The 14,449-nt window shown below is 36.8% G+C and overlaps 2 protein-coding genes across 6 annotated transcripts in view; one reads left to right on the top strand and one right to left on the bottom strand.

Annotated features, from left to right (window-relative positions):
• Positions 1-10,895, top strand: part of mccc1 (methylcrotonyl-CoA carboxylase subunit) — a 118,886-nt gene extending 107,991 nt beyond the window's left edge. For all 5 annotated transcript variants that reach the window (XM_072255225.1, XM_072255221.1, XM_072255222.1 and 2 more), the window contains one exon: positions 10,750-10,895. In XM_072255225.1, the coding sequence (XP_072111326.1) occupies positions 10,750-10,797 (48 nt within the window). In that variant the 3' untranslated portion in view covers positions 10,798-10,895. The remainder of the gene's footprint in view (positions 1-10,749) is intronic.
• The window catches only part of LOC140196285 (uncharacterized), a 32,375-nt gene that overhangs the window by 7,452 nt on the left and 10,474 nt on the right, over positions 1-14,449 (bottom strand). The window contains exons 4-5 of the mRNA XM_072255219.1: positions 10,721-10,861; positions 7,725-7,852 (exon numbers count right to left, since the gene is read on the bottom strand). Of these exons, the coding sequence (XP_072111320.1) occupies positions 7,725-7,852; positions 10,721-10,861 (269 nt within the window). The remainder of the gene's footprint in view (positions 1-7,724; positions 7,853-10,720; positions 10,862-14,449) is intronic.

Here is a 14,449-nt window from a genome sequence, read left to right as displayed (position 1 = left end):
TTACTGCATAGTCTGCTATTTTTCTAAGCTCCATGTACCTAGCTAAGAATCTCTTAAAAGACCCTATTCCACGCACCCACCACTCTCTGTGTGAAAAACTTACCCCGATGTCCTCCTTATGCCTATTTCCAAGCACCTTAAAACTATACCCCCTCATGTTAGCCATTTCAGCCCTGGGAAAAAGCCTCTGGCTATCCACAAAATCAATGCCTCTCATCATCTTATCACCTCTCATTCTCTGTCGCTCCAAGGAGAAAAGGCCAAGTTCACTCAACCTATTTTCAGAAGGCATTCACAAACTTGGCCACAAAGCCATCAATTCTGACATCCAAGTCATTAACATATAACGTAAAAGGAAGCGGCCCCAACACACCATGGATTTCAAAAAGGCACATTGTGCATGTATTCAATCCAGGTTAACTAATGTTGTGGTAGCATAGCAGTTCATGCGATGCGATTATAGCTCAGGCATTTACAGCGTTCTGAGTTCAATTCCAGCACCGTCTGTAAGCAGTTTATATGTTCTCCCCGTGAGCCTCATGGGTCTCCTCCAGGTGTTCTAGTTTCCCCCCACAGTCCAAAGACATACCAGTTAATAGGTTAATTGTAAATTGCAAATTATCCTGTGGTTAGGCTAGAGTTAAATAACAAGGTTGCTGGACAGTGTGGCTTGTTGGAACAGAAGGGCCTGTTCAACGTTGTATCTCTAAATAAACAAATAAGTACACTTTTTAAATGATATCTCTCTCTTCACTCCCATGTGTAGTAAAAACACCCTTGATAGCCTAACTTTCCTGCCTGTTTGAATAGCTTAACGTTTTTTTCAATTAATCTATTCACTGTAAATTTAGCTTAATAAACTCATTCATCTCACAGTACATCAGATCTCACTGGGCACACAAGCCATGCACTGCATCAGAACGGTATGCTCATTTGGCAGTGACTCAAGTTTCTACACCGGGATGATTAGTGAACAGCAGCATCTGATCTCCAGTGAAGCCCTAATTCCCTGGGTTAGTTTTTGGGTATGGAAATCAAGTAGGGTGCCCTTCCCTTGTTCACAACTCAATGTTCACATGTTACTTTGTAGTTGTGAAACTCCCCTGTATTTATCCACTTGTGGTCTGTGCTTTCAGCACTCAAGAGGCGTGAACATCTGCAGTTACAACAGCTAAGGAAGGGAGAAAGGAAGCTAATTTTAAATTGCTTTTAAAGCTTTGAAGTGCTACAAAGTACCAGCAAAAACATATTTATGTATTTTTGTAGTATATTTAATAGCGTTGGTAACTTTAGCCTTGCAATTTACAAGTTTAAAAATAGTGTGCCCCATAAAATAATCAACCCTTGTCAGAGGGGGTAAGACAGGCTGTGATATGAATGTTGTTTGGAAGTGAGTGAAGGTTGTAGCTATTCATACACCTCATACCTCTGTGTTTTATGTCCGTTTTTAGAAATGTACTCTCATTCACCAGCCATCAGCCAAGTCACAATGTTCTGCTCATGTTCTGATTAACCTGCCTCACGTCTATATTGATGTCAGCATACACTGCTTGAAAAGCTACTGCCATTGCACAAATCTAATTTCTTGCAGAGTACATTGGCTCAGATTTCCTGCTAGTAACCACGCTCTCCATGTTTCCCAGCATGGATGACATCACCCACCTCAATACCGGCCTGATTTGGCAACACCCCCCCCCCCATGAATTCACTTTCAAGAACTCCACTACTCCTATCCCCAGTATTATTTTTGTTCTCTTCATTTATCATTATTTGTTTTTTTTTTGTATTTACGCAGTTTGTCTTCTTTTGCACATTGGTTGTTTGTCTGTCTTTGATGTGTGGCATTTTTCATTGATCCTGTTACATTTCCTTGTTCTGCTGTGATTGCCCGAAATGCAAGAAAATGAATCTCGGGGTAGTAAATGGTGACATTTACTGTATGTACTTTGATAATAAATTTACTTTGAACCTTGAAGGAAGTTCTGAGCTAAAAAGGGCCTTACATGTGTAAATTGTATCTCTGTGCATAAAAACCAGAGGAGCATTTTCTAGCTTATGTTCAGAAACATTCAAAACCTCTAACAATCAAACTATCAAAACATAATATATTAAAAAGATAATTAAACATTTAATTACATTTAATGACCTAATATTTAGGATATATTGATAACATTATTGCAATGAACAAGTAATGTGAATTAACTCACACTCAGAACAATGACCTGTATGATATGTTTGGGGGAATGCAATACTTTTTTTCAAAATTATTTTTAGTTAAGATGGAAGAAAAGGATATTTTGGCTCATCTAGCAAAGCCAATTATTTTTCAAAATACAAATAGACAATATGTAAGAATTTTAGAGATATATTTTGAAATGTTTAAATAATTTGTATTTGCCTACTGCCTTATTTAATGATTATTGATGATAAAGATGACAGGTAGTGTTGAGGAAGCAGGACTTGGACAGATAATAAGAAAGGACAAAGAAGTGGCAGATGGAATACGGTGTAGGGAAGTGTATGGTCAAACACTTTGTCAGAAGGAATAAAGGCATAGACTAATTTCTAAATGGGAAGCAAATTCAGAAATCAGAGGTGCAAAGAGAGTTGAGAGTCCTTGTGCAGAATTCTCTAAAGGTTAACTTGCAGGTTGAGTTGTTGGTCCGTAAGGCAAGTGCAATGTTAGCATTCATTTCAAGAAGACTAGAATATCAAAGCAAGAATGTACTGCTAAGGCTTTGTAAGACCACATTTTAAGTGTTGTGAGCAGTTTTGCACCCCTTCTCTCAGAAGGGATGTGCTGGCATTGGAGAGCATCCAGAGGAGATTCACAAGAGTGAACCCAGGAAAGAAAGGATTAACGAATGAGGAGAGTTTAATGGTTCTGAGATTGTACTCGGTGGAGTTTAAAGAATGAAGGGTATCCCGTTGAAACATAGAATGGAAGTGGAGTGGATGTTTCCTATAGCAGAGGAGTCTGGGACAAAAGGGAAGAGCCTCAGAATAAAAGGACCTCCCTTTAGAACAAAGATGAGGAGGAATTTCTTTATCCAGAGGGAGGAGGATCTGTGGAATTCATTGCCACAGATGGCTATACAGGCCATGTCATTGGATATATTTAAAATGAAGGTTGATATTGGGAGAAGGCAGGAGAATGGGGTTGAGGGGGATAATAAACCAGCCATGATGGCATAGTGGAGTAGCCTTGATGGGCCAAATAGCCTTATTGTGCTCCTATGTGTTATGGTATTTGAAAACAAAGGTGAGAGAGAACTTCCAAGCTCCATCCACTGTTTGCTCCCGCACCCCAAAGACATGCAGATTGGAATGTCAACTGGCCACTGTTAATTGCCCATAGTGTGGATGCCATGTGGTGGAGCAAACTTGATGTGCCAAATGGCCTAATTTGGCTTCTATGTCTTATGGTCTATTTCTGACTACAATCATACAAGCAAACATGGCTTCCTGACTTTGTAACTGCAACAATAGTGAAACTGTCACTCTTCATATTAATATACTGTGAAACTAACAACAAGTTATGAAGTCTACACCTGTGTAGATAAATGCAGAAAGTTGCTGTCAATGATAACATGCTGTCAGAGAATTATCTACAGTAGCTGTTCAATTTCCTTGATTAAATCACTGTTGCTTGACACCAGAGAATCATTGTATTGACACCAGAATGAAATTAATGTCGGCAAACCCATGACTCAGCAATCGTTGTATCTCAGGGGTATGCACAGTACTGTACACTCAGTGACCACTCTATTTGGTACACCAGCTATTATTGCAAATATCTAATTAGTATCAACTCAATGCATAAAAGCTTCCAGACATGGTCAAGAGGTTCAGTTGTTGTTCAGGCCAAACATCAGAATGGGGAAGAAATGTGATCTAAGTGATTTTGACCATGTAATGTTAGTTTGTGCCAGATGGGATAGTTTGAGTATGGCAGGAAACTGTTGATCTGAGATTTTCATGCACAAACAGCCTCTAGAGTTTACAATGAATGGTGCAAAAATCAAAAAAAATCCAGTGAGTGGCAGTTCTGTGGGCAAAAATGTCTTGTTAATGAGAGCGATCAGAGGAGAATGGCTTGGTTCACACTGACAGGAAAGTGAGAGTAACTTCAATAATCACACTTTTCAACAATGGTGTAAGGAAGAGCATCTCTGATTGCACAAATCAAACCTTGAAGTGAGTAGACTATAGTAGCAGAAGACCAGTAACGTATACTCACTCAGTAGTCACTTTGTTAGGATCTGAGGGTACCTAATAAAGTGGATGCTGAGTGTATCTTTAAGCTCACTGGTGAGAGCTAAAATTTCACTGCTGACTACAAGATATGGCACAGAGGGAAATGTATGCTTTATCTGAGGGTGAAAGGTTAGCCAAGAAATAAACAAACTTACTACACCTGAAAAATCCAAAGCACCATCTTTTTTAATTGGACAAAGATAATTAACTTAGAAAAGTTTTATAAAACTCAACGGCTTTAAGGTCACTTGGACATATCCCTTCCATTATGAATGAACCTGCAAGCAACTCAGCTACTCATGCAAAACCCATCTAGGATCTATAATCCATCTCTAAATTAGATTGAACAGTCTTACTTTCTTTTCATTTCCTTCATTCATGATAGCAGAAAATTATGCTGGAGAAATGTCATATTTCATCAGTGGGACTGTTCTTAACATTAGCAAATTGTTTGGCAATGCAGCTGAGCCCAACATTGTTAATGCCAGGTAACTGTGTCTACTTTCAACCAGGGAGTTGGGAACCTATATCAAAATCCCAGCGACACAAAGGCCGATGATGATGCTTCTATGTTGCCCATTCAGAAGAAGCCTGGAATTTGATCAATAATATTTCCATTGATCCTCAGTGTAGTTCGGTTTTAAAGGAGATCTTAGTTGACAGAAATATCTTAATCTTATAGAATTATTTTAACTTAAGTAAGGATTAGTCATTGGCAGTATTAATGGAAGCATATGGAGACTGGACCGCACAAAACACATAAATGCTGTGACAACAGAAGAATAATAAATCTTACATCTTTCATTGTTTTCTTCCTGATGCTTCTATGGTGAGCAAGTTTTGGTGCAAACAAAAATGTTCACAAATCAAAAGATAGAGACAAAATCACTTTCAATTCAGCATTGATTCTTTGTTAGCTTTTTCATAATGATTTTTGATAATAAAGCTCGGTGTTCTATGTAAAAATACTTGTTATTTTGAAGGGTCCCTTGTTCAATATATTTGAGAGCTAGGGAGTGAAGAAGTCAGGAATATTTTCATGCCATTTTATCACTGTAGTATTGCAATGAATGTTCAAATTTTAGATTCAAAATAAAGTACAATATTCCATGCTACAGTAGGAAGAATATCTGCCCATACCAGTTTCAGGTTTATTAACACTGACATATGTCGTGAAGTTTGTTGTTCTGCAGCAGCAATACGATGCAAGACATAACATTTACTGTAAGTTACAAAAACAGATGAATAGTGCAAAAGGCAAATAATGACATAGTATTTATGGGTTCATAGACTATTTAGAAATCATGGGGGAAGAAGCTCAATCATGTTTAAACAGGTTTTTGAATTTTGTGGAATTTCTAGCCAAGAAACCCACACTTTATTTATATTTATTTCTGGGATCTTTGTCTTACTGCCAATACTAGCACTTACTCCCAATACATCATTGCCTTTTAGAGAGCAGCGATGAAGATATGTCAGGGTATTTTGGGACTTGAAGAGGGGCCATCAGGTGTTGGTATTTCCATGCACCTGCTGCCCTCGTTCTACTCTGTATTAGAGTTTGCAAATTTGGAAGGTGCTGCCAGAGTAGTCGATATAAGTAACTAAAGTGCAGTTTAAGCACAAGTTCCTCCCTTAATCTCCTCCTTACTCATTTCCCTGATGGCCATGGCTTGCTGATATTGTATATGGCTCTCATACCCTAATATCCACAGATACATTCCTATTTTAGTTTGGTTCTTGGACAAATTGACTGTGCTTCTAAGCCTTCCTCTGATTCTCCAGAGCATGCAGTGATAACTTCTGTGGCATCAGTTTCCTCCTCCAATTGAATATAATCTCTTGTAATGCTTACAATATTAAAGATCCTCCATAGTACAATTTTTGCTGACCAGCAATTACTTTATGAAAGAATATTTATTTGAAGTTTTACATTCCATTACTTATAGAAAATCACCCTCATAAATTTTGAGAAAAGGAGCCGCTGTTGTGTTTGGATGCACTGACACTTATATTTATTACAATAGCTCCTGTCAGAGCAAAAACTATTGAAACCAACTATATATATTTTATAAAGACATTTCGAATTCAGTGCAAAGAGCAAGATCCTTAAAGGGACTAGCATAAATCTATCCATCATCTTGCTACCATGTAAGGTTTCATATTCTTGTGACAGTATGAAGCATGTTCTAATTCTGGCATTGAGAAAAGCAGTTGACATATTATTGCACTTAGACATAACAAGCTACTTGAAAATTATTGATATATCCAGTCATGCTTCGGGCGAGAGAAAATAGATGTAGGTTCAAGACCTGCAGGTCGGATGATAAATCACATTTAACAGAAATGATTGGTTACTCGAATAATTCAGAGGACTAAGATTCCTTTGCAATTATCATCTTTCATTCCCTCAAGGAGAATTCAGATATTTGATCTATCATGAAGTTACTTATTCAGAGATAATTCACATGTGTGCAGATCTATATTGTAATATAACAAATTAGTTATCTAATTAAATACTTCTCTTTTTCAGGTCTCTTTGTTTCTACCTTATATGGGCAATGCCATAGGTTTAATTGAGGTTTATGATTGCACTGGTCATTTTTCAGAGTCAAAAAAAGTGGGGCTATCAATAAAAAGTGCAGAATTTTTTGACAAAGCCATAATTTATTCACTTATGTAGTCATTGAAATCTAAAAAGGAAGGTTCTGGGTACTAACATTGCCAATAATTTTTCACAAATAAACCTTTTTATCAGTTATGTATAATATTTCCAACTTGATTCATTACAAGTAAATGGTTGTATCTGACAGCTTTTCTTTTAATATCTTTTTCACATAGTTACACTGACTAATAAGTTTATAAATAGTTTAGTGTGTTTATATCTTGGACACCTTTCATACTACACAATTAGTGCCTTTATCATTTCAAATGAATTTTTCTATTCTATAATTCCTGGAATTTTTGATGAACCTAATTGCTTCACAGACCTTACAAATGGATAATTGTTTTAACTTATTCCCAGCAAAAGTCAAACAATAATAAACTTACACAGAGGTAAAATAGGACTGAGAAAATTCATGGGACTATTTTATAACCCCATTGTTATTTTATAACAATTGTAGATACCACTGGATGCCTTCCTGAACTGGGGTACAGGGTTTCCCCACCTGGGGTCCATGCACCCCTTGCTTAATAGTATCGGTCTACGGTTGGGACACCCTGGGGTAATAGTGCTGCAAACATTTACATTCAAACTAAAAAAAAATCTATGTATAGGGTTTGATATTACAATGAATACGAGGACAGTTTTAAGCTAGGGAAACATGAAACACTGCAAAATCTGGTTTCCAGCTGTCAAATTCAATACTCAAATATATAGGAATTTGGGCAGCTGTATTATTAAATTTCTTTTAATATTAGGGATAGATGCTTCTTCTTACAAACATATTTCACCCTCATTTTACCTTGTTTCGTTCTTCAATATTATAGGTTTTAGGAAAAATTGCCTTATCACTTCCATTTTTCTCAATTCCTCTCTGCTGAAGGTACAATTGCCATTTGGTTTCAAAAGAGAACAAATTCTCACGGTAATCTATAAAGATGAACACATATAAACATGCAAACCACATTTAGAATGTGTACATAGCAACAACTTGGAAATTCAGACCTGGATAAAGAGATATTGATTATACTTTACATTCTTCACACACCCTCTACTTATTCCTCTCTGCCCCATCATTACCGACACAGCTTTTGGATTTCTCTCTGCTTTCTGGATTTTTCTTCCCAAATATAATTGTCTTGCTATCTTTTACATTTCTTCAAATTTATTTCTAAGTTCTCTCTCCTAATTTTTCCTCAATAGCTATTATTGTTATACATGTTTTGTTCTGGAATAGGATAGCTTATAAGCAGCATGGTATTATTTTTAACACAGTTCTATCATTATACCACTGTTCCATTACAACACATAGTACATAGGACCTATATTAACTTAGCTCTAAAATCCCACCACCCTTCTGTGATGAACGCAAGTCATGTCCAAAAGCTGCAGCAGGACTGACTGAACTTGGAATGTTCCATCTCAGCCCTTCAGGAGCTGAGCCAACAATACCAAACCAACTCAATATGGCATAACATTTCCCAATGTCTTTCGAACAACAAAAATGAGAATGAAGTAAGAAATCAAAGGCCAGTGTTTTTGCTCTATGAAGGTTGGTATTTGGACACTTTTTTTTTAACCTTCTAGCCCTTCACACACAGAGTGAAAGAGAGCTAATACTTGTGGCCAGTAAAATGATCAGTCACATACTCTGTTAGCCATCACTCAGCTTTTACAGGAATAGCTATGAAAATATTATTTAATAAACCTTTTTAGTTATATCAACACTTATGATTTCTATTTAAGTTTCCATTGTTAACAGGGATGAATTAACAATATTATATCTTATAGACATAATTGCCAATCTTTACAGGCATCAGTTCTCTTCTATGTCATGGATATTTATTCAGACAGCAGCAGCCTTCGCTCTGTGGCAGCATTCTTACCACGGGCTTTATGGGTCACAAGGGCTTTGTAAAAGTGAAGCATGCAAGAAAGTCTAATACTAAAATTAAATAATGAATCCCTGAATGGCCACATGATGGAGGGATGCCATTCAGCCTATCATGTCTGTACTGATTCTAAGCAAAATCAGCGAAGGTAGTCCAATCCTCCACAGCTCCGCAAATCTATTCCTTCCAGCTCCCTGCTGTAGACTACAACTGAATGTGGCTTCACTCTCACTCGTAGTGTACCCCCATATTCTAACCATCAATTGTGCAAAAAGGAATTAGCAAGGGAACCAAAAGTGATATGAGAACAATCACCAACATGCTTTCTCCTCGTTTCCTGACCCCTTTGTGAATGAGAATAGTTTCTCTTTATCTACTCTGTCTATGCTCTTCATGATTTTAAACATATCCATCAGATTATATATTCCTCCTGTTCCAAAGAGAATAACTCAACTTCTCCCGTCTGTCCCTGTAACTGCAATCACTCATTCCTGCAATTATTTTGGTAAACCTCTCCACCATATCCTGACCAAAGCCTTTACTAAAATCTTTACTAAGCTGTAGCATCAAGAGCAATACTCCAATTGTCAGAGCATTGCTTTTTCATGAAGACGCATTGTGAATTCCTTGATCTTGTACTCTTTACTCTTGTTACTAAAAGGTTTTCGAGTTTGCACTTCATTAAGAAGCAGTAGGAAAGACTCAGAAAGCTAGTGCTAAAGGGAAAGGAAGGGCCATGAGTTGACTGTTGGAATCAGATTGGACTTTGAAGCTTTGGACACTACCTCACTTCTTTAATATACAGTATTTCTGTTTTTGTACATTTTTAATAATCTATTCAATACATGTAATTGATTTGTTTGTTTATTTATTATTATGTTTTATTTTATTTATTATTATTATTCGTTTTTCTCTCTCTGCTAGATTATGTATTGCATTGAACTGCTGCTGCTAAGTTAACAAATTTCACGTCACATGCCAGTGATAATAAACCTGATTCGGATTCTGATGCTTGATTTTCCTCTGGATAGAACGTAGAACATAAAACATAGAAATCCACAGCACATTACAGGCCCTTCAGCCCACAATGTTGAGCCGACCATGAAACTGCTTAGAATTTCCCTACTGCATAGCCCTGTAGTTTTTCTAAGCTCCATGTACCTATCTAAGAGTCTCTTAAAAGACCCTATTGGATTCACTTCCACCACCACCGCCAACAGTGGATTCCACGTACCCACCACTCTCTGTGTGAAAAACGTATCCCTGACATCCCCTCTATACTTACTTACAAGCACCTTAAAACCATGCCCCCTCGTGTTAGCCATTTCAGCCTGGGGAAAAAGCCTCTGGCTATCCACACAATCAATGCCTCTCATTATCTGATGCACCAGTTTCCTCCGAAAGTGTGGAAAGGGTAGCTTGAGATTTAGGCAGAATTGATGGATATATGAGGGAGATTTGCTTACAGGAAGATAGAGGGGGGAGGAGGGGTAGCTGCAATTGAAGGGAATGCTCTGACAGCTGACCTGGACCTGATGGACTGAATAAGTCCTGGGAAGTATATTACACAGAGCATGAACACACTTGCCATAAAAATACAGAGATGACCTACTGGCATGACCAGAGCATAACTAAATTGTGTGTATATGTACAATACATGAATTTTAAATTGGTGTTAAATCCATATCTATTTCTTTATTTATGAAAACATAAGTAGATGAGTCAAATTATGAGATTTTAAAACAGAGAGCTGTTAGTAATCTCAGTGTTCTTGAATGCAAAGTAAGTAGCAAGATGTTTTCACAATGCTTATTTTTGTAACACTTTTGATTTATTTTAGTTGGGTTTATAAAATGTATTGTAGAAATATGTTGAATTTGATTTAAGAAATGAAATTGGAGATTACCTGAAAAGTGTTTCATCTTCCTTTCACAGTATTGTTCTGCAGTTGGCATCAGCTCCATCATCCTCCATCCCCACTGAGCAATAGGCTTCCCTTGAATGGCAAATGATGTGAAAAGTGCTGTACAGAAAGTACCTAGAAACCCTACAGATGAACATGTTCAATGTTAATGCTTTGGATAATAAATAAGAACCAAACTGAATTCTTTGCATAATTAAATAACAATTTGCTTTTTCCTTGAAATTGTTTTTTTAAAAAATGAGCTAATTATGCAGTTCAAAACACCATTCTGTTTCATTGTATCAAAAATCAGTGCAATCAGATAGCCCTCCTTCCCTTATTCCAAAGCCCAAATGCTAGTCAAGTAAATGTACAGAATAATTTAGCAACTGGTATCCAGGACTGAAACTAACAAAACCCTGCATACCTAAACGAAATACAAGTACAATTCGAAAAGGCGAGGATGTTTATTTCCCTCCTTTTAATCATTTTCACTTTTATGTCACTTCTAAATGTCTTACTTGAACCATCCACCAGTATGTACACAGGTGTCAAGCAGAAGACAGAATCTAAAATCTTAGTTCCAATTTAAGAACTAATAATAAGGTGGTCCTAGAGTCAAGAAGGAATGAACAGGCTAGGTATTTTCCCTCAAAAGGTATGAGAGGTGGCAAAGTAAGGGAATTATAAAATTCTCGGCTACTCAGTATAATTCATTTGGCACAAAAAAGGGACGAGAAGAGTATAGTAGTAGCCTTGGATGCAGAAAAAGCACTTGATAGATTAGAATGGGATTTTTTATTTAAAGTATTAGAAAAATATGGGTTTGGAACATCTTTTATAAATTGGATTAAAATTTTAAATTCTAAACCGAAGGCTAAAGTAGTGACAAACTCTCAAATTTCAACACCATTCCAGTTAAAAAGATCAACTAGACAAGGTTGTCCATTATCACCTGCTTTATTTCTACTGGCGATAGAGCCATTAGCAGAACTAATCAGAATTGATCCAGATATTATGGGTTTTAGAGTTAATCAGGAAGAATATAAAATTAATCTTTTTGCCGATGATGTTTTGATTTACTTAACAAACCCACAACATTCGTTACATAAATTATCTTCTAGATTCAGATGAATATGGGAAGGTATCAGGTTATAAAATAAATTGGGATAAAAGTGAAATTTTACCTCTTACTAAAGGAGTCTATAGTCAATGTCGGTTAGCAACCCAATTTAGATGGCCGGTAAATGGTATAAAGTATTTTAGGTATAAGACTTGATAATGATGTAAAGAATTTATATAAATTTAATTATTTACCACTATTGAAAAAAATTCAAGAAGATCTTGACAAATCGATGATACTACCAATAACATTAGTAGGTAGAGTCAATGTTGTAAAAATGAACATATTTCCTAGATTACAGTATTTGTTTCAAACATTACCAATACAATTGCCACAGAAATTTTTTCAAGAGTTAAATAAATGTGTGAGAAAATTTCTTTGGAAAGGTAAAATGTCAAGAATATCATTGGAAAAATTGACATGTAAATTTGAATTAGGAGGGTTACAACTTCCAAACTTTAAGAATTATTATAAAGCAAATCAACTTAGATTTATTGCATCCTTCTTCGATGATCGAAAACCAGCATGGATTAAAATAGAATTAGACAAGATAGGAGAAAATAGACCTGAAGATTTTATATATAAATGGGAATCTAAATGGATACGGGAAAAGAAAGAATCTCCTATATTAATACATTTGATTGATCTATGGAATAAGATAAATGTTGATAATGAAATACAGAAATCTTTATTAGCAAGGAGACCTTTGTTCCAAAGCAGACTTATTCCTTTTACAATGGACAATCAACTTTTATATAATTGGTACCAAAAAGGGATTAAATTTATAGGAGATTGTTATGAACGAGGTATATTGATGTCATTTGAACAACTAAAGGATAAATATAAAATATCAAATAACACTTTCTTTTGTTACCTTCAATTAAGGGCTTACTTAAAAGGTAAGCTGGATCAAACAATGTTTTTGCCAAAACCTAATGAAATTGAAACTTTAATTCAAAAAGGGAAAAGTAAAAAATTTATTTCTTGTATGTATAATTTGATTCAAAAACAGACAATTAAACAAGGAATCCGTAAGTCAAAACAAAAATGGGAAACAGATCTGAATATTAATATTGATGAAACAAATTGGTCAAGACTCTCTCTTGACAGTATGACAAATACAATAAATGTTCGACTTAGATTAGTACAATATAATTTTTTACACCAATTATATATTACACCACAAAAAATAAATAGATTAAATTCAAATCTATCCGATAAATGCTTTCGGTGTAATCAAGAAATTGGTACTTTCTTACATTCTACTTGGTCTTGTTTTAAAATTCAACCCTTTTGGATAAATTTAACAGTCTTATTGGAACAAATTACTGGAACTCAACTTCCACATAACCCTGTATTATTTCTATTAGGTGATATTGAAGGGATAAAGCCAAAACTTAAATTGAATAAATATCAGAAAGAATTTATAAAAATTGCATTGGCAGTAGCTAAGAAGACTATAGCAGTTACTTGGAAATCTGATTCGTATTTAAGTATGAATCGTTGGAATAATGAAATGGCTAGTTCTATTCCACTCGAAAAAATTACTTATAATTTAAGAGATAAATATGTAACATTTTTGAATATTTGGCGCCCTTATTTACAAAAGATAGGATGGCATATTTAAGTGCTCCGATAAAGACCTTGGTCCCTTGGGGAAAGTAACGAATAAGTATACCAAACAACAGGAATTCTGCAGATGCTGGAAATTCAAGCAACACACATCAAAGTTGCTGGTGAATGCAGCAGGCCAAGCAGCATCTGTAGGAAGAGGTGCAGTCGACGTTTCAGTCCGAGACCCTTCGTCAGGACTAACTGAAGGAAGAGTGAGTAAGGGATTTGAAAGTTGGAGGGGGAGGGGGAGATCCAAAATGATAGGAGAAGACAGGAGGGGGAGGGATAGAGCCAAGAGCTGGACAGGTGATAGGCAAAAGGAGATACGAGAGGATCATGGGACAGGAGGTCCGGGAAGAAAGACAAGGGGGGGGGCGACCCAGAGGATGGGCAAGAGGTATATTCAGAGGGACAGAGGGAGAAAAAGGAGAGTGAGAGAAAGAATGTGTGCATAAAAATAAGTAACAGATGGGGTACGAGGGGGAGGTGGGGCCTTAGCGGAAGTTAGAGAAGTCGATGTTCATGCCATCAGGTTGGAGGCTACCCAGACGGAATATAAGGTGTTGTTCCTCCAATCTGAGTGTGGCTTCATCTTTACAGTAGAGGAGGCCATGGATAGACATGTCAGAATGGGAATTGAATGTGGAATTAAAATGTGTAGCCACTGGGAAATCCTGCTTTCTCTGGCGGACAGAGCGTAGATGTTCAGCAAAGCGGTCTCCCAGTCTGTGTCGGGTCTCGCCAATATATAAAAGGCCACATCGGGAGCACCGGACGCAGTATATCACCCCAGTCGACTCACAGGTGAAGTGTTGCCTCACCTGGAAGGACTGTTTGGGGCCCTGAATGGTGGTAAGGGAGGAAGTGTAAGGGCATGTGTAGCACTTGTTCCGCTTACACGGATAAGTGCCAGGAGGGAGATCAGTGGGGAGGGATGGGGGGGACGAATGGACAAGGGAGTTGTGTAGGGAGCGATCCCTGCGGAATGCAGAGGT

Source organism: Mobula birostris, chromosome 4 (genome assembly GCF_030028105.1).
Source record: "Mobula birostris isolate sMobBir1 chromosome 4, sMobBir1.hap1, whole genome shotgun sequence".
Classification (NCBI taxonomy): domain Eukaryota; kingdom Metazoa; phylum Chordata; class Chondrichthyes; order Myliobatiformes; family Myliobatidae; genus Mobula; species Mobula birostris.
Note: the sequence above shows the minus strand (reverse complement) of the source record. Positions and strands in the feature narration are given on the sequence as shown.